This window comes from Musa acuminata, chromosome BXJ1-9 (genome assembly GCF_036884655.1).
Source record: "Musa acuminata AAA Group cultivar baxijiao chromosome BXJ1-9, Cavendish_Baxijiao_AAA, whole genome shotgun sequence".
Lineage (NCBI taxonomy): Eukaryota > Viridiplantae > Streptophyta > Magnoliopsida > Zingiberales > Musaceae > Musa > Musa acuminata.
In genome coordinates this window covers 44,840,835-44,861,482 of record NC_088335.1, presented here as the reverse complement: position 1 = coordinate 44,861,482, position 20,648 = coordinate 44,840,835, and the positions used below count along the sequence as shown (strand labels likewise).

Below are 20,648 nucleotides of genomic sequence, written 5' to 3'. Positions count from 1 at the left end.
CTCAAGAAGAAAACATAAAAGAGGAGGATTTTTTAATTCCCCCAAAAAATATATGTGATATAAATAAAATAATAGCACGTCGAAACGTGTCGAGCTCCCATCTACTGTGTCACTGGCACGCTAAAGGAATCAGAGCCGGACAGGTTGCACACCACGCGTCGGTGACGGACGGCTTAGATCGGGCGTTGTCATTTGCATCGCTGTCTCTCACGTGCTACATCAATTTGTGAAGGGACCACCACCTTTCCGGTCAGTAGGTACGCACGTGGACGGGTTCACGTGGATCTCATACATTTGTTCACGAGGTCAACACCCAGTTCATCTATCATTGTAGCTTTTCTCCTCATCTTTGTTTTGCCGAGTAATGATCGTTGCTGTTGTCGAGTGATTGATTTCTCTACACTTCATTAAGTCCAGTTTGCCAGTTGGATAGACAGTACTGAGTGTGTGATTAGTCAACGTCGTATGGACAAGGTCTCATGCATGTCTGCTAAATAGGCCTCTTTAGATAAAAGAACCCCTTAATCACCTTGAAATCGTTAATCCACAGTACAAACACAGTAGGAAACCTGGGAGGATTCCTTGTTTTCTCTTCGATAAGAGAAGAACATGGAAAAGAAAGGGAAAAAAAACAGAGAAAAAGACTTGTGCTTCATGCATGCATCGGCATTTGGGTACAGAACTTGATGTCTCTTCTTGTTTCTTAGCTCCTCCTTCTTTCTCCTCTTTGCCGTCTATATTCCGTCTCCCGATCTCTCCTATTCTTCATATGGACATACTCACGCCCAAGAGATCGGGAATCTGGTACTTCAGCCGGTTGCCGTTGGTGTATGTCGATGAGGAGTTCAGGGAGCTTGACGCAGGTGTCGACAAAAGAGAAGTCAGGTTGTAGCCCTGCCCGTCTGTGGAGATCAGATTGGAGGCTTCGGTGACCAGTTGGGTGAAGGATGGGTCCAAACTTTGATAGCCGACGCTCGTCCAGCGATTGGAATCAGCAGCTGGTTGGAACTGGCCCGCACTGGCTTGCATCAGCAGTGCCTCATCAATGAATGGCTCGTTTGGAAGGGTGCAAGTAGATGAAAGCCGTAGCTGCTGTTCCTGCAAGGAAGCCAACAGGTATGGTTGTTCTTGGAGTCCTTGACAAAGGATGTTTGAGCTTTGGCGTTGAGACGATAGGAGGTCTGTCGCCATCTTGAGCTGATGGCTGTTGGCGAGGGTTTCGGGGCCTATTAATAACCTAGAAAAGTCGAACTGCGACTCTGGGTTGCACAAGGAGGAGGCAAGAAGCGAAGAGAGGTCAAGGAGATCGAGGCGAGGGGTGTGAGTCACAGGGTCAATTCCCATCCTGAGGAGCCTCTTCCTGATGCACGTATTCCAGTAGTTCTTGATCTCGTTGTCTGTTCTTCCCGGCAAGCAAGCAGCAATCTTCGACCATCTGAAACCCAAAGGAGAAGACGAAGTACGTAAGCAGAGACATTTCTCTGAACTCGTCGCCTAAGCTTAGAGACAATTCACCACCACTTACTTGTTCCCCAGAACGCTATGTAGTTGAATGATTGCTTCTTCCTCTTCAAATGAGAACCTCCCTCTCTTAATGTCCGGCCGCAGGTAGTTCGTCCACCGAAGCCGGCAACTCTTGCCACACCTTGCAAGGCCTGTTCATGCATGACATCAAATGAGCACATTAAGGTGCCAGACACGATTAACTAGGGCGACGTTTGATCTCGACTCCCATACCAGCTTTCTTGGGAAGAGTTCTCCAGCTCCCTTGTCCATGCTTCTGTATGTAGTCGATGAGTTTGCGGTCCTCTTCAGGCGTCCACGGCCCCTTCTTCACTCCAACTTTGTCGCAACAAGATGCTCTCCCCATGGAGAAGAGAAGAAGAAGAGGTCAAGGTGAAGATGAATCACAGAGGAATAGGAGATGAACTGTGGGCATATGGCTTAAATAGAGTGAAACGACAAGGAAAGGCTGAGACGAAGGAAGAAAGTCAAATGGATTCGGTACCGGCCATTGTTTATCTCAATGGCGACGTGTCTCCCCCTCTTCCTCTACCTCCTGATTTCTCCAAAGCTTTCGGTGTCTCGACCGAGGGGTAAAAGGGCGACAGCCATAAAGAGAGAGGAAGGGGACCCTTATCCCTTTCCCATTGGTGCTGGCTCATAACGGGTAGCAGTGACACGCAACTGGGTGATGCCATGGAGGAGAAGTGATGGATGGCGCACCTGTGTGATTCGGAGAAGGATGATGAGACCATCGACTCGGTGATTCAGAGGAAGACTACACTCGGAATGGAAGTTAAGTCTCAATCCAAACTAGATTGGAGCCCTCAGTCCACAGTTCTGCCTTCCATTCTTGCTGTCAGCTGAGCTGTACCGGCATGCACTCTCTCTCCAGCTTCCACTACTGCGTCCAATGTGTTACACCTCGTGAGGTGCTTCCTCTTGATCATCGCCCTCTGCGTGCATGAGATCTAACTTCGACGGGAAAAGAAACGGCCGAAAAACATTGACTGTCCTCATCTTCAAGCCAATCATTTGCTGCCTGCACAGCACAAAAGAGATGGCAGCAAACCGAAGCCGTCGTCCTCGTTGACAAGCATTGGAGGATGACGTGGCAGACACCTGGGAACGTGTCGCCTTCTCAGCCTTTTACCTCTTGATGACATCAGTCTCGTTGAAATATTTCTTTATCGGAATACGATCTTATAGTATAATCATAACTGAGATCTGCTCACAGGTGTAAATCTTCTTTCAGCCCCTTCCTTTCTTCCCATTGTCTAAGCAGATTGGGAACACAAGACACTGTTACCACTATAGGCAACGAAAGAGATGGATTGTTTGCGAATGTGATACCGCATGTAGCAATGCAGAATCTAATAGATTAATGCACCGTAATCTTCCAGCTGGTTGCTTCCGTGCCTCGCGCAATGGGAGCAGGCCATATTTTAGATGAGCAGATCATCAAAGAAACGCTCATGTCCAGCACAATAATGGCGAATGGCTGTCCTAATCCCACAATAAAATATGTTTACTGTGATTTTGGAAGATCTAACAAAGCCTTTTACTCTGCTCATCCATGTGACCATGAAAGGTACTATGTATCATCATCATCATCATCATCTATTACAGACACAGTAGAGGTAGGCTCGGATTCAAAGAGTGATACGAGCATCAACTTTGCTTCTGTACTTCATCATACGGAACGAATCATGCATGAGAAGCAGTGATTAATTGATATAATATTCAATCTCAGGTGCATCATTTTACTGCACAGCCGACCGAAGCGACTGATAGGCTCAGATAAAAGAATTTAAATTACTACTACGGCTCTATGCAAGCACGTGTCATTAGTGGACCTTTTTACACTGGCGTATCAGCGCAGTTCGGTCCTGTCCTATCCTGATGCGCAAGATCGCCTGTATTGATACTTCGGTTGGTCATCTCCCAGAACCAAGCTTCCGGAATACGAGGGTTCCCCTTTGATTGGTCATCTCCTTCCTTATCGTTTGACTCTTATACACATAGGTTGAGATTGGGAAAGGGATTTCCCAACTCGATCCCTTAGAGATTTAGTTAGAGCTTAGTGAAAACGAGAAAATCCCCCTTGAGCGTTGGCCCGATTGTCACGGAAAAACTTCTAAACATAATGTTTGATGTAATATATGTCCGTGTCTTTTGGTATGTTCATGCTCTACACAGCATATAGAGGGACGGCCGAAGGCTTAATAGTCTCATTTTAATTATGTTGGTGGCCACTTTAAGCTTGTAAATAAAGGTTGTGTCATGTGGACACGTGTGAGAGATTTTCGATCTGTAATGGATCATTTTGACCATTTGTTGTGTAACTGTTCAGAGCTTGTAAAGTCTGTTTATAATTTGTATTGTCTATGAAGTGTTTCCTAGAATGTTTGTTTATGGATCCCGAGTGATGCATTTTCTCTCACATGTTTTCTCTTTTGTGGGTCATAAGGGATCATAGGAGGCTTCGGGGAGGCTGACCTTTGCGGACGGACACACAAGGGTGTCGCACGACTTAGGCAAAACCAACTAAGTCCGTGACAGATGGTTTCAGAGCCGGACAAGCACTCATAGAAACACTTAGCATACAAACGTGGGGGATATAGCGGGGCTGCATTGAGGGTAGTCAGCATACGTGCGACTGTTTGGGGTAAAACGGGCATAGAGATGTAGGGAAAAAGAGTCGCTCGGAGGAGCGGGCATCTGAGATTGGCATTCAGAGAAATGGCCAACCCTTCGGATAAGAGCCACCACGACAACAAGCAAGCTTGGAAGAATGTGGAGCGCACAAAGGTTAGGATGGCTAAGTTTGAGCTACGGCTCAACGTTGATAACTATACTTGATGATGCTCAAGGTAAGCGAGGCGCTTGATAAAGGATGAGACCATGCAAAGTATGCAAAGTGGAATGAGTTGCTCAGCGATCGAAAGAGTTGTGCGAAGCTCACAAAGGTGAGGGGAATTGCTAACTCAAAGAATTCGATACTCATGCATAGGCTTGTATGCGGACGATGGAATATTCGCAGCCATCCCAAGGCGACCGAAACTCGGCACCGCGGAGCATTGAAACTTTCTCTTCTACATGTGAAGGATACATCCGTAGGAGGCTGAAGTGTGCAACAAGTTCAGCATGTTGCTAGGCCTTGAGTGGTGCAGCGAGGGCTGTATTGACGTGGAGTCGCAATCTAGCAAGTGCGTTTGCAGGAGACAGAACAATGCACAGTTTGTTCAACAAATCGGAGTAGTCCGAAGGGGATGGTGGTCTCCGAAATGAAGAGAGATGTTGGTCCAACGGGACAGTTATCCAGGAGGGATAAGTCCCGGCTCTCTAGAGAGAGAATCATGTGGGACGAACCGCACATGTTGAGGAGGAGTACCTCAACAAACAACAACTTCACGAAGCTCAATGGACCGAGCAAGCGGCGAGGAGTTGTCGCATGATCTCGCTTGAGAGAATGCATTGGTGGATGCATTGCGAGATCAAGTGGGGGAGCGACCCAAAGCAACACAAATAAAGGCACACTTGGAGTCGATATGGAGATCAGACTCAAGGGAAGGCTAACCCGTGGAATGGTGGACGCGAGGGCCACCATCAACTCAATGAAAAATGAGGAGCGGAGCAATTTGGGTGTAACTTGGCGAAATACCCAAGCCGCATAAAGGGAGCCAGCATAAAAGATGGAACATGGAGTGGAGGCACAGTGCTTTCCTTGGGACAGATGTCAAGGACATGAACTCTTGCAGAGGTAAGAGCAAGATCATGTTGTTCCATGGGTCCTTCATTCTGACGGAGCAAACTCATCTTGCATGGTGCCAAAGACGAAGGGAGCTTCTGGGTGCATGCACTTTATCTCATAGAAACATTTGATGGAGGAACTAAGGCAACTCAACTTGCGGAGGTGAAGCTGGGTTCAGAAAGCCTTGGCACGGGGCAAGAGGACATGAAGGCGGATACTCTTGAAGAATATGTCACAGTGTTGCCAGTCAAGTTACTAGGCAGGAAGCGATGCACAGTGGAGATTGTGCTGGTAGGGGCAGAAGCCCAGGATCCAGACAATGGTGCACCATTTTCAGCGAAGTTGGTGGACTTCGGGAGCTACTATGTGACGGACTGTCCTAGAGCGATGCTTCATCTAGGTGTGACCCAAGAGTGGGTGGATGAAGGTCGATTGCCAAAAGAGCGAACAAAATTGAAGATGGAAGAGACCTTGCAATGTATTGATAGATGCCACACATGGAGGGTTCACAATTCGAGTTCATCCCACAAGGATCAGAATGCAATAGAGATGTCGCTAGGAGGCGACATAGTGCAGCAGATCGTGGTGGAACAATTCGTGGCAATGCGATACACACAACATAGTCCCATGAGGGACTAGATCATATGGAGGTATGATCGGGAGCTATTGGAAGCTTAACTTCGGTGAACAACACAATGGTAAGAAGGGCTATAGATTCAAGGAGTGAAGGCCATGGTACCGCAGAGGCGGGTCTTTCGTGCGTGCATCGAATTTTGCATTGGATGAAAGCTTTGGTCATCAACATATGGGGGCTGTGTTCCACCAATGGAAAAAAGTTCGAATGCAAGTACTAGTAAGTCTCATGGGAGGGACTTGATCATGCAGAGGTATGATCGAAGCAACTGGAGAGTTGGACTGCTCTAGAGCCCATATTCACTTAAGGGAGCCCGACAAGTTAGAGGACAAGGTCGAGTAAGCGAACGTTGCTACCAAGGAAGCTAAGGAGAACAGAATCGGTGCAAACCCTACAACGTGGTGATAGAGGCAATGCTTGAGAGTTGTAGTCTGTCTTTCATCGACCAAAGGGAGCTACTTGGAGAACACAGAGGTGTTTAAGTAGGAGGTCGAAAGGGGCGAGAAAGCGACGACGAGTCCAAAGGGACTTAGCTATCCAAAATCAAGCATCAGTTAGAATGAAGGTGGACTCAGAGGAGTGCCATAGAGGCATATCTACTGATTATGAAGAAAAGGGATACAGATGCGAGGCGACGGATAGTAGTGCCATGGGCATGGTAGCGCCATGGTACCGTAGAGGAGGGACTTCCGTAAAAGTCATTGATCCCTTGCTCTCATGGAGGGAGAGCGCTTGGTCGTGAAAGGGGCCGATGAGGTGGAGCATGCAGAGACAAACTCTAAGTATCGAGACAAGGCTGAAGGGCAGAGACCAAGGAACTTCATAATACCGGTGTCAACGAGCTTCTCATCAAGATAGCCGAAAGTGAATGACTTCGGATCAGGCAAGAGTGCATGACCAAGGAACGAAGCAGGCAGTACGCGGTGCTGTACCTTTACTACTCAGTGGAGTAGGTGGCAGGGTGCTAGTCATAGGTGCCCAGCAAGCCAATCACGTGAGTGATGGCACATGTGACTTGATACAAAATCTTTTTGCTTATTATATTTTGGCGTATATCACTTTATAACTATTACATATATGCATATATATATTGTGATGTCCTTGGATTTGTGCAATGAGAATCGGATCGTGATGAGATCACGATAATGAGATCGATTCACCTTTAAACACATATCCTAAATAATCCCGGTCATAGGTTACTCGAGAGGGATATCGTGATAACCGGACAAACTGGTGTGTTGTATACCCGTCCATATGATGGATGCAGCTGGTCTCATAGCTGCTCGTGTAGGGACACTAGAGATACAGTACAGGTGCTCATTGGAGAATGAGTTCACTGATTGATCCGCTTACGGAATGCTGGATGATTGATGATGCCTTATTGTCAAACAGCGATTCCGTAGTCCTAGTGGTATATCTGGTCCTTAGACTTGAGACACCAAGGATGTCCTGTATAAGTGCTCCACTCTTTGATATCAGATTTATAGGTTTGGTTGTCCCAGATCTAGTACAGCTGGTCATTGGGAGTGGTAGTCAACCTTACGAGGGCTATTGAGTGTCGATAAAGGATCATCCACTCTCGGCGTCATGAGAGGAATATCTCGTGTTCTTACTCAGAAAAATCCCTGACCAGGGTCATTCAAGTTGAGAGAGAAAGGGTTTTCCGGGAGAATCCATTAGAGCGAGACTCGAGTAGAAACCGTATGAGTCTGACAACACCATACTTGATATACAGTCTCTGGGATATTAGATGGATGAGGGACTATAGGTACACGGTAACTGAGGATAGACAGGTCCAATGGATTGGATTTCCCTGTATTGTCTGGGGACTACGGCGTAGTGGCCTAGTACGTCCGTAGTCGATGAGTCGAGTGAATTATTACAGAGATAATAATTCACTGAGTTAGAAGAAGTTCTAACAGGTATGACTCACGGCCAGCTCGATATTGGGCCTAGAGGGTCACACACATATGGTAGGCATTGCGATGAGTAGAGGTTCGGATATGAGATATCCGACGGAGCCCTTGTCTTATTGGATGCAGATCCAATACCCACTAGGGGAGGACCCATTAGAGGTTGACATGGGATCTTTATAAATAGAAGGGATTCAGAGCCTCATAGGTTAGAGCCTTTGCTTGCCTCTCCTATTCTCCTCCCCCTCTCCGCCTAAGAGCAGGCTTGGAGTTTTGAGGAGCGTCGAAAAATCTGTAAGGAAACAGGGATATACGATCTCCCTAGGTAACACAATCTATTCTATACACAATTTTAAGTTTCGCAGATTTTGCGCACCAATTTTCGCACGACGACGAACATCTCTTTGGGAATCGGGGATTTTGTTTTTTCTTGTTCTTCCGCTGCGCATCTGATGTCGCCCCCCAAGATTCCCAACACAGGATTGATGGAGAAGACGGTACAATCGCAGAGGCGACCAAACCTATAAGAGAATCACTCCAAGTTGGGGTGAAAACTTCTTGCATTCCAGAAGTTCGATGGCATTGAGAAGGTGAATCACAGTAACTAAGTCAACGCAAGGAGTGCAAACACTTCAAGTGCTTCAGAAGTGTAAGCAAAGAGCAGGCGAAGGCTAGTAACCAGCTCGATGCATGGAGTATAACCTTGAGGAGGCGAGCGAAGTCAAGTAAACTTTGTCTTCTCAACTCTTAAGAGAATGGGCAAAACCGAGTACCTCAATTCTCTTATCTATCCAACAAAGGAGCTCTACACATGTTCAAAGACCATTTGAAGATAATGGAAGACAATAGTTGTCAAATCCTCACCAACGGTGATCAGTGCTACTGAGAGTATATTGTCCGCTTCATTTCCCAACGAACAGCTAATCGAAAGCGGAAGTGATGCGAACCTACTTGGAAGTGACAACTAAGTAAAAAAAGAGTCAATGGGCAAATTTTGTGGAGGAAGGATCCAAAACTTCAGAAGTTTGCGAGACGATGCTCGTTAAAGCTCCAACAAGCATCCACCCAGTTCAAGCAGCATGAGCATTTGAGAGACTGGTGCATAGTAAGGATGGTCTTTTCCTTCATCTGTAGGATCCACAGGAACCAACAGGGATCAACACAACTCAGCCAACCCCACACTAGAGTTAGAGTCATTAGCGAGTTGAAGCAGCATGGCAGATCAAAGGTTTGACTACTCAAAAACAGCAGTTGGGAGCCAAGAGGCGCATTGCAGTTGGAGCAGAAGATTGAAGACTCAGCAAAGGCGAGGAGTTGCAGTGTCGACAAAGGCGTCGACGAGGATGTCGAAGGAATAAGTGGGGGAGAATGTCACGGACAAACTTCTAAACATGATGTTTGATGTAATGCTTACGTATGTCCGTGTCTTTTAGTATGTTCATACTCTGCACAGCATGTAGAGGGACGACCAAAGGCTTAATAGTCCCATTTTAGTTAGGTTGGTGGCCGCTTTAGGCTTGTAAATAAAGGTTGTGTCATGTGGACACGTGTGAGAGATTTTCGATTTGTAATAGACTATTTTGACCCTTTGTTGTGCAACTGTTTAGAGCTTGTAAAGTCTGTTTGTAATGGACTAATTTGCATTGTCTATGAAGTGTTTCTTGGAATTTTTGCTTGTGGATCCTGAGCGAGGCATTTTCTCTCACCCGTTTTCTCTTTTGTGGGTCCTAAGGGACCATGGGAGACTTCGGGGATGCTGACCTTTGCGGACAGACACGCAAGGGTGCCACACGACTTAGGCAAAACCAGCTAAGTCCGTGACACGATGATGGATTTTTATACCTTGCGCATGGAGACCAATCGTACCTAACACATTTATGGCCGCCGACCCTTTAAGCGGTGAACTCACTTCTTGTGCAGACATCGATCGTCCTTTGTGCCTCGGCGTCGAACAGCGATGTCGCACTCGACCTGCGTTGTCTCGATCCGACGGGGCGACGTTGTATTTGTTCGGCGCCATCCCGATCCGACGGGGTGGCGTTGTACTCGGTTGGTGTTGTCTCGATCTTTGCGGGGCGATATCGTACTCGATCGGTACCGTCGTACCTGAGGGGCATGGTGTCGACGCGATCGTCATGTTGACTTTGATGCTATGGTTGACACCGATGTGGCTGTGAGCTGTTGTTAGAGGGCATGTTTCTGAATTGTGCTCTATCTCGTGTGGAATTGCCGGATAAACCGAGGATGGCTAACTTGCTATTGAAGAGACAACTCTCTCTTGTTGATCCAGCAAAATAAAGAAATAAATCTTTTCTAAACGAAACAAATTAGTATGCAGTTGAAACCGCCAAAAATAGGGTGCATAATCTTGGTAAATTAAAGGGTGAGGCAACCCATTATAGTTCATCTTTTAGTGATGAACATAGAGTTGACAAACTATATTCTCAAGAGGAAAAGAAAATGGGCATCGATATCATCAGAGATTATTTGTGATTCTGTATATTTATGGCAGGCAGTATTATCATATATTTAAGTTTGCTTTTTCATGACAGTATATCTCAAATCCCGAGTTCTTCTTCCACTCATTGATTTTATATGTTCTTTTATTATCAGAAAGTAGTTATTTAATGGCCAATGTTTCTCATTTGGTTACATATAATACAACATCACAGTCAGAGGCCATATGGAAATTAACTCCTATATATATATATATATATATATATATTGTAGAAACCACCATATATTGTAGAAATTACGCACGCAGAAGTCGAGTGACTTGTGATGTACACAGGAAATTAACCCCCACCACAGGAATCCCACACAAGGAGATCGCCATGGGAGGGAGGGGAAAGGTGAAGCCGATCGATGCCTTGTCGCACTTAGGAGGAGGAGGCGAAGAAGACGTTGTCGATGATGGTGGTGTGGAGTGGGTCGCTCAGGTGGGTGGCCCAGTTGTTGAGGGGGCCCTTGCCGGTGGCGGCGGCCTGGACGGCGAAGCCCAGGAAGGCGACCATGGCGAGGCGGGCGTGCTTGATCTCCGCCAACTGCAGGGTGGCCTTCTTCTCAGGGTCGGACGCCAGGCCGAGGGGGTCGAAGTACTTGCCTCCGGGGTACAGGCGTTTCTCCGGGTCGAGCTCCGAGTTCCTCTGGAACTCGATGTAGCCGATCACCAGCACCTCGATCCATATCAGCGTGGTGATGTTGAAGGGGAGGGGTTGGCCCAGGTAGGAGGAGCCGTCCACCAGCTCTACCTGCACCCACACATCCAACCAGTGCTTGACTGCAATGCGCTAAGCTTCATGTGCACATGACAGAGTGGGAGGTCGGTACCTTGCCAGCGTCCTGCCAGGTGACGCCGGTGAGCCACTCCACGGTGAGGGCGCCGAGGGTGGCGAGCATGGCCCACCGCCCGTGGATGAGCTCGCACTCGCGGAACCGCTGCAGACCAAACACCTCGGCGTAGGGCTGGAAGGGGGTGGACTTCACGTCGGCGTTCTCTGTTCGGGTGCCGATGACCTCCCCGGCGGAGTTCTTTGCCAGGTTCTGGTCCAGCGAGTCGAGTTCGTACTGGAGGTACTCCGCCGGCTTGCCCAGGCCGAGGGGGTCGAAGCCGTAGTCGCCGACGAGCGAGCCGTCAAGCCACTCGGGCGCCTTGGCGCCCGGGAACCACAGCGGCCGGTCCGACGTTGGCGCCTTGGTCTTCTTGGACTGGGGGCGTTTCTTGGTGCCGAAACCGAACAGGGCCTGGAACCGGCCGGCCGCCATGGCGACGCTGCGCTCGGGCAGGCGGGTGCCCAGGAACGGGGAGGTGGCTGCTGCTGTGGAGGCCATCGCTCGCGCTGTCTTCCCGGACTCTACCACGAGCGTGCGTCGAGGACGGGGTGGGGCGGGTTATAGGATCGGTGAAGGTTATCTCGGGGTGCCAGAATGGACGGTGGATGTGTGGACCGAGATCGATCTGACGGTGGTGTGGGTTGCGGCCTTATCCTCTCCTTATCTGCAGGGGTATGTGGGGAGATTTGGCCCGCTCGAGTTGGACGCGTGGAAACAGGTCATTGGGCGATACAGGCAAGGTTCGTGTGGTTGTTGGCTGGCAGGAGATTGCAAGGATGTGTGGTCTTCAATAGCTCGCACCGAAAGAATCAAAGGAGATTATGGCTGTAGGAAGGACATTGGAGTATGTATGTTTGCTCTCTAACATTGGCTGATTCGTGAAGTTACAGCAGATATGTTGCGCAGGATGCCAAGGCTTGCCATGGTGTGATATGCGTCTCAAACAGGTGCAGATATTTTCCCCATCATCTGTCTCTCTGGCACCACCAATTCGGCTTATGATGACATGTTGTGCTCGAAAAGATTGGCTAATATTAATGAGAAAATACATTATAATATCAAGCGGGGATAGCTCAGTTGGGAGAGCGTCAGACTGAAGATTTGAAGGTCGCGTGTTCGATCCACGCTCACCGCATTTTATCCACCGGTTTATTTTATTTTTTTGATTGAAACACGAAATGGGTCCCACGAAGTGTTGACTTGGTCTTGGCTAACACGATGATCTACTGCAGCAATACTATACTCTCAGCACCCAGATGGAAAACACGGGCCAACAACACCTTACCTCGGTTTAGATATGCCTACAGATACCAAATTGTTTCTGCCGGACAACAAGTAGGGCCAAAATGAGGCTGTGACCGAAAGCTACGACGGCCATTTGTGCCACCAAAGGACGATGGATAGAGCTCATCAAGTTGCAATCCCATGATCGATCTCTCGTCACATTCACACCCCCACGGTGGGTCACAAAGGTTACCCACCGGCGAAACGAGAGATGACGGCCACTCGAGCCCCCGTTTCAGGGAACCAATGGTCCACTGTGCATGCCTGTTGTTTCCATCCCACCCTAAAACCACCGGCTTCTTGCTTCTCGCTGCATATATGCAGCTCTCTCTCTCTCTCTTTTCGTGTTCATTCATCTACTAGTTTCTATCGTGAAGGATGAAGTTCGGCAACACGGCATGCATGGCCGTCACTTTAGGGGCTGCACTCGAGCTGAAAGACCAAGTCGCCAAACCCTACTCGTCGACCATCAAGAGGAACCTGTCGGCGATTGGGTCGTCTGCAGCCAAAGTGATCCGGCAGAGCGAATTCAGGCGGCGCGAGGAGGATTCCTCAGCTAAAGAGGAGTCATTGAGGATGGTCATGTATTTGAGCTGCTGGGGGCCGAACTGATATGAATGCTTCGTCCACGTTTGATCTCTGGGTGCTTTCCTTGCAACACAGTCACACACACACCACGCCACGGAGGGTATGAGCACAAGATCACAGAGAAGCAGCACAGCAACGTGACGAAGCTTCGAAGACTCAGTAATAAGGTCTTCGTTTTGTGTACATACATGCGACCGAGTGATGTTTGTAGACTGATCGTAGAAGACGATGACGTGTACTTAATCTGTTTTGTTCTTCTTTCCTTTATTTTTTGGAAGTCAAATGCAAGGAATTTATTTAATGCGTAATTAGGAAAGCTACTGTGGCGGAAGTACCCGTCTCGTCACCAATTATTCGACTCTTACACTCCCGCCCAGAATTGTGCGGCCCCCACCAGCCAAGCATGGGTTCCACCCGCGGGTTGGGCGATAGACGGTGGGATTTGATGTGGATAAGATGAGCAAATTGGACACGTGATCTGAACACGTGGCTCCCATCTGGAAATATATCCAAATACCGGAAACCACCATAGCCCATGGTTTTTCAGAAAACCGCCGAACAGCCCGTCTATAAATGGAATCCATCTTCACACCCTTCTCTTCTTCCGGCCGTAGCTCACCTCCCTTAAATTCATCTTTGGAGCTCGGCCACAGCAAGTTGGCAGCAGCACAGACGTAAAGAGCGACAATCGAGGCCCAAAGTTGTGGTAGAAGGGATGAGGTATCTGAACAGTGTATGGATGGCAGCGGGCGTGGCGGCGGTGCAGGGTCAAGCCGACCAGGGCATCAAGTCCAGCGGCCACCTCGCCACCGTCGCCACCGCAGCTGTCGCCGCCGCTGCCGCCGCCGCGGGGCTCGGGGTGGTTCGCGATCTTGGCGGAGGGGGCAACGAGGAGCGGCGGAAGCTGGCGGAAGACTCGTTCCGGAAGGCCATGTACCTCAGCTGCTGGGGACCCAACTAGCGGAAGAACGCCGCTCCTCGATCGACGTACGCCGGCGGTACTGATGCGAGGGGAGTGAGAGCGTGAGACTGTAAATGATGTAAGTAAACCTGTACTCATTGTATATTCGTATATGTGATGATGAGAGAGAGAGAAAGAATCGATGAGGAAGCGAATGCTTGCGCAGTGACGAATGATGTTCGTTTCGGGAATTGCGACTTCGTCCAATATTTCGTGTTGGATGATTGAAGTAAGCGTCGTAACTCTTAGTAAGCGGCGCTTTGATAGGATCCTGAAGAGGGCGACAAAAGAGCATAAATAAGATAGTAGAGAGAGAAAGGGATTCGATTCGGATCCGTTCGAGAATTGAACCTCTCCAGAATGGAAGGATCGGTGGTTCAGGTTCGAATAGTCAATTAATGTTTTAATTAAAAATAATTTAAAATATTAAAAAAATTATAATTTTATTTAAAAAAAAATATAAAAGTAGATGTAGAATTATAATTAGTGTGATAATTAAAAATAATATAAAAAATAAAATTATAAATTTTTTAATTAAAGTAAATGATTCTATTAAGATTCAAATTCAAATTTAATTGAATTTAAATTCAATGATTATATTATATGTTTTATTTGTTTTTTTATTTTTTTATCATATTTAATTGATTTAAAACTAAAATCATTGATTTTTATTTTTAAAATTTAAAATTAAAATAAACTTATTTAGGAGAATTCTTTTTTGATAGAGAATCTATTAGCAGTTGTGAGACCAACCGTCTTCATCATATGAATTGGTATATAGCACACCAGTCTATTCGGTCAGTATATTCGGTCATTTTGATGTCTCTCTCGAGTGACCTATGATTGAAATTATTTAGGGTTTATGTTTAAAAGTGAATCAGTCTCATTATTGTGATCTTATCACGATCCAATTCTCATTGTACAGATCCATGGATATTACAAAATATGTAATAGATAATATAAAATGAAAAAAATATCAAATAAATAATAAGCAAAAAGAGTGTGTATCATCATATCATACATGTTATCACTCATGTGATTAGCGTGCATGGCACCTTTGACTAAAAATCTCCCATTTAACATAAAGTCAATCATATACGTGTTTGATCCCATCAAACTCCTATGATATTCAAAGACAATATGAGATTCATTATGATAAGAAAGACAATCACAAACTTTCTTCTCTTCCTTTATGATAAGAAAGTCAATCCCAAGTTTCTTTCTCATCCTTTTAAGTTATAAAAATATATTTCTAAATGGGGGGAACTCTCTTCTTTTGAACTACTCGAACCCACATTTAGAAACTTTGGATTACTAACTTGAGCATTGGAGGGATCAGACCAAGAAACCTCTCTCGACTTAAGCCTTCATGCAGGTGACACCTCGGGAGCACGACATTTCCACCTCGGAGACACTTTAGATAATTTTACGTACATGGGTCCTAACAATATCAGGTTAATTAAGACATCAACGATATTTTTCTCTAACATTTTGGTGCTATGAGGGTTTGATGTTGCAAGAACATCTACCTCGCAATCTTATAAATTAATGCTCGAGAGATGAAGCCTAACCTCCAACCCAAAGCACATTTACTCGGGGGACAATTGTCATCATTTTCACATATGGATGCGTCCAACTCGATGCCGACGCCGACGAGGTGTTGACATATGTTCATTGACCTAGGCCCCTCACCCTAGGGATGAACTCGACCCACTTGCTCGTCCCCACTTAGGTGTTCCTAAATCTCATCCATTAGGTGCAAACGCTCATGTGCATATTATAGGATATCGCCCTACTCCTACCTCAACTAGCATAGTAAGTGGTGCCACCATCTCAACCACGGTTGACACCTCAATTACCACTAGCACTAGCTCCCGAAAGAGTACCTTGCTCTCCAATGGTAGAGTTCAATGCACTATCGCACCACTACTATGCTCCGCTCAAATAAGTGAATTCAATGGATGACTCCATAAGGGTCTAATTGAGGCAAATGAACCAACGTTGAGATGAGATACGATGAGAGTTCTAGTAATTCAAGGGTGAGAACCTAATTGACCCCACCTCGGGTCGATTCTTATTCACTCAGAACATCGAAGAGAAACCAATATGTACCAACTTCTGCCTTCCATCACTACTTTGCCTTCGACGACAATACCAACTCAGTTGAACGTACTACCGCCTTCCGCACCCATAAGTGTCTTTGCGACACCTTGGACCCTCTAATGTGTCACACATTCCCAACGACACTAAGAGGCCCAGCGTGGGAGTGCTACTCTTAGTCAGCTTCTTAACTCACAATGGAATTTGAACTCTACTTCCTTGGGAATATATGTCAAAAGCTATTTACAATAACGTTGCTTGTACTCAAGCAAAGAGTGGAAGAGACATTTTCTAACTTTATCGCTCAGTTCACTAATGAGATTTAATGAATAAAAGAAACTCATTCATCACTTATGATTCAAGCTTTTATAATGGGGCTCAGATCCTCTTGCCTTATTTAGTTATTTAGGTAGAGAGGTCATTTGTGATCATACTCGAGGTCCTCTAGAAGGCCAACCAATTCATAGTTGTTGAGGTGATAGTTTCAAATAAGTGCAAGGAGATGTGCAAAAGACTATGACAGGGGAGACCATCATTGGTTCCAACGTTGATGTCACCTTAATGAAGAAAACAAGATCAACCCAAGCTTCCTTGCTTGAGACCCAAGTTAACCCCCCTTAACGTAATAAGAACCAATGTCTTCTTATAAATAAAGGAAAAAAATGTTCTCGAAGGACTCTCACTGATGAAGACACCTTGGGAAAGGAGGGACGAATCCAAGTATTGTTGCTTCCATTGTGACTTTGGCCACGACACAAAAGATTATCGTGATTTGAAGCAGCAAATCGAGGAGCTCATTCATCGGTGGCAAATTGGGAGATTCGTTCGAAGACCTTGGGAGCTTTCGCGCTAACCTTAAAGCCTAGTGAAGAGGCAAATCAATGTCATCATCGGAGAACCTACCTCAAGAGAGAACAACACATCGGGCTGCACAGCCTATACCCGAGCCACTATCAAGAAGCGCTCGATGTTAGAAAACGATTAAAAAATATCATTTAAGGATGAGGAGACGGAGTATCTTGACTCAAACCATGATGATGTCTTGATGGCCTTCGTAAGAATGATCAATGCTTGAGTAAAGAGAGTCATGATCGATATAGGTAGCTCCGTCGACATCATCTACTTAGACGCTTTTCAAAAACTTAGGTTCTTGGCTAATGATATCACTTCTATGACTTTTTCATCATTAGGGTTCACGAGCAACTCCATCTCCCCTCTTGAGATCATGAGCTTACACATTATGTTCGACAATCAACCTTGCTCCAAAACGGTGATGATTAATTTTATGATGGTTGACATCCACTTGGTATACAACGTGATCATAGGCTGACCCACACTCAATCGGCTAAGGGTTGTGGTGTCGACCTATCACATGACGATAAAGTTCCCTACAAGAACTGTCATTGGGGAGCTGAGGAGTGATTCGAAGGAATCTCGCTAGTATTATCTGATGACAATCTCCTTACTGAAGTAGACCCGACCTAAAGCACCATCATTGGACCATCAAGATTTTGCTAGGCCCCTTCAACATCCGGAGCCAATGGAGCCACTAGTCAAGGAATTTCTAGGCAAGGCCCATTCTATTCGGGTCATCAAGGTTGAGGCGACACTCCCTAAGGAGAAGCAAGTGCAGCTCATCAACTTTCTCAAGGAAAACATCGAGGTGTTCACATGGTTATTAAGAGACATGTCAGGAATAGAATCTAATATAGCCCAACACCACTTGAACATTTCCCTAGAGGACCGACCTAAAAAGTAAAAGCATCATAAGTTTGCTTCGAAATGCCAACATGTGATTAGTGATGAGGTAGACAAGCTATTAGGGGCAAGGTATATTACCGAAGTATGGTACTCCTAATGGTTTTCTATCATTGTATTGATTAAAAATATAATAAAAAATTTAAAAATATGTGTTAATTACACTGATTTTAACAAAGCATGTTTGAAGGATAGCTATAGGATCTCAAGGGCTTTTATTACTGACAAAGGGGCTCGATTCAATAATATGATATTCAAAAAGTTATATTAGTCAAAAGGAATTTAGTTGAGATTCAACTTAGTAGCTTATCCTCAAACCAATAGTTTCACTGAAATTACTAATCGGGTCATTATCAAATGATTAAAGAATAGGGTCGAAGTAAATGACACGTGAGTGGATGAGCTACTATGCATCTTGTGGGACTCCCGAAACTCAAGGTTGACCTGGGAGAATTGTCGTTCAACTTGCCATTTGACACGAAGGTTGTTTTGCCACCCAAAATAGTTTTCCCGGTGTAGGGGGTTACTTCACAATAGGAATTTCGAGTCAAACTTGACATGATCAATAAAGTTAGAGTCGAATCATATATTTGGGTGCTAAGATACAAAAGATCAATGGTCAAGCTCTATGACCGACGAGTTCGCTCTCGGGAGGTTAGACTACGAGACATGATGCTTTAAAAGGTTGAGTTCAATAACCTACTCAGACCATGGGGGAAGCTGACACCAAATTGGAAAGGACCCTATAGAGTTGGCAAAGTTATCCGAGATAGGACATATCACTTGAGGACAATAGAGGGTGTGAAGTTACCAAGAATGTAACATATTACTAAATTGAAAAGTTTTATCTTTAAGGTTTTAAATATTACAATCCTAAAAAAGCTAACTCCTAGCACCAGATGTTGGCCTACCAAGCCTAGAGTCTCGATCGAAAGATGCATCTTTAAAGTATTAGTTATGAAGTAAAATAAACGAGTTTCATTGCTCCCAAAAGCACTTACACATATCAGATTAGATATTTACATTCAAGACTAAGCCTCGACCTATCAAAATAAAGAGTTGAGAAGGCTGACAAAAGGAATGAGTCGGATAGACCAACTCAACGACTAAAAACAAAAAGGGAGAGATCAACAATTAGAGAAAGTATTTCAGGCAATAGGGTGAGGAGGTGAGTCGGTGCTATCATCAAAGGTAACTCCATCGCTATTGGGATGTCTTGGTCCTTAGGATAATTCGTGAATGGATCCTCCTTGAGCTTTAGCTCAGGGTACCTCACCTTAAAGTGGGCCAAGGCGATCTGGTAACCAAAATTTATCTTATCCTCTCCAAACCCTTCTAGAATTTGATGGACATCTCATAACCAGTGACATCTTCCTCTCGATACTCTAGTATGCGGCTCCATTCGCCCTCCAATGCTTCTTTTAGCTTGCAGTCATTCTCAATAGCTATTCCAACCTCCTCAGTGGGTTTTAAGCTAGCAGAGGCACGAGCCCAAATGAGCCTAAGATGTGAGTCAAAATATCTCGACTCCCGTAAAGAGAAATATATTACGATAGAAACAAAAGGCCAAATGCATCTAAGATGCCAGTTGAGAAACCCAATCGGTACCAAGTTAAATCCGTCATGATGGAAGCACATGTGAGTTGGGAAACCCAACGCGCGCTATGGTACATCCACCAAGACGGAGATGCAAGGCCATGGTAAACGCAAAAAGCCAAATGCGCTCGAGACATCTAAGTCAGGAAACCTGACCAACGCCAAAAGAAATCTGCCACAATAAAGACATAGGGCAAAATGTGCTCGAGACATAAATCGAAAAAAAATAACTCTCCCTAAGATGAATCCGCTATGGTAGAATTATAGGCTTGACATGCCCGAGACAAATGAAATGGGAAAACCCAACCCGTAAGACAATCTCAAATGCTCCGATGCTAGATGAATTAAACAACGTGTTTCGAACCCCTTTCGTAAAAGCTCCAAAGCACGTCTTCGGAGGGGATAAATGATAGAAAATCTAACGTCAGCTGACATGTGGTTGCCACATGATATCCAAAGTCACCCTCCATCTATCTATATATATGAAGATTTAAAGTAAGGAAACATAAACTTTCTTCTCATTTATTATGAAAAGAAAGACAATATCAAATTTTCTTCTCATCCTTTAAAAAAAATATATATATTTTGAACATGAGAGAAACTCTCTTTCGAACTACTATGAGATAAACTCTCTTTCAAACTACTGGAACCACATTTGAAGACCTTATATTACCAACTTAAGGATCGAATAGATTGAGCAAGGAAACCTCTCTTGATTTAAGTATTCATGCAAGTGGCACATTGGAAACATGATATTTCCATCTCGAAGATACTTTTAAAAATTCTATACACACGGGTTTAAATCGCATCTTTGACTAAGACATTAACAATATTTTTCTATAATATTATTTAATTTGGAACCAACAAATCGTTTAATCGATTCAATTTCGATAATTCTGATTTGAACCGAAACGAGATGAGAGTGAAGCCATTAGGAAGGCAGAGAAATGAATCACGGGGTTCCAAGGCGATGCAGCCGACCCTTCCCCACCTTTTTATTTATCTGTTCCTCACGGGAAGGCTTGCGATGTGGGCGGCTTCAGCCAACGAGGAGCAGCCGAGTAGGGAAACATGCAAAGCTATTTCTCCTCGTCGATTCCGGTTGATGTGGTCTTCTTCTCCACGGAGGGAGCGATGCGCGTCCCGTCGCTTTGCCTGTGCCCACTCCTACGTGTTGGAAGACACCTTCGACCGTTCCAGTACTTGATGCGACAGACACAGGGA

At 45.5% G+C, this 20,648-nt stretch overlaps 2 protein-coding genes and 1 non-coding gene across 3 annotated transcripts; 1 reads left to right on the top strand and 2 right to left on the bottom strand.

Annotated features, from left to right (window-relative positions):
• Window positions 1-486: 486 nt before the first annotated feature.
• On the bottom strand, window positions 487-1,926 carry LOC103998868 (transcription factor MYB41). Its single transcript, XM_009420474.3, has 3 exons — window positions 1,738-1,926; window positions 1,526-1,655; window positions 487-1,435 (listed from the first exon to the last, which is right to left on the bottom strand). The coding sequence occupies exons 1-3, from the start codon at window positions 1,868-1,870 to the stop codon at window positions 766-768; spliced, it is 933 nt and encodes a 310-aa protein (XP_009418749.2). The 5' UTR covers window positions 1,871-1,926; the 3' UTR covers window positions 487-765.
• Window positions 1,927-10,490: 8,564 nt separating this feature from the next.
• LOC135593737 (chlorophyll a-b binding protein CP29.2, chloroplastic-like) lies at window positions 10,491-11,676 on the bottom strand. Its single transcript, XM_065083991.1, has 2 exons — window positions 11,135-11,676; window positions 10,491-11,055 (listed from the first exon to the last, which is right to left on the bottom strand). The coding sequence occupies exons 1-2, from the start codon at window positions 11,633-11,635 to the stop codon at window positions 10,684-10,686; spliced, it is 873 nt and encodes a 290-aa protein (XP_064940063.1). The 5' UTR covers window positions 11,636-11,676; the 3' UTR covers window positions 10,491-10,683.
• A 523-nt stretch (window positions 11,677-12,199) lies between these two features.
• On the top strand, window positions 12,200-12,272 carry TRNAF-GAA (transfer RNA phenylalanine (anticodon GAA)). Its single transcript has one exon. It is a non-coding gene; the product is annotated as a tRNA-Phe (tRNA).
• The last annotated feature ends 8,376 nt before the right edge of the window (window positions 12,273-20,648 follow it).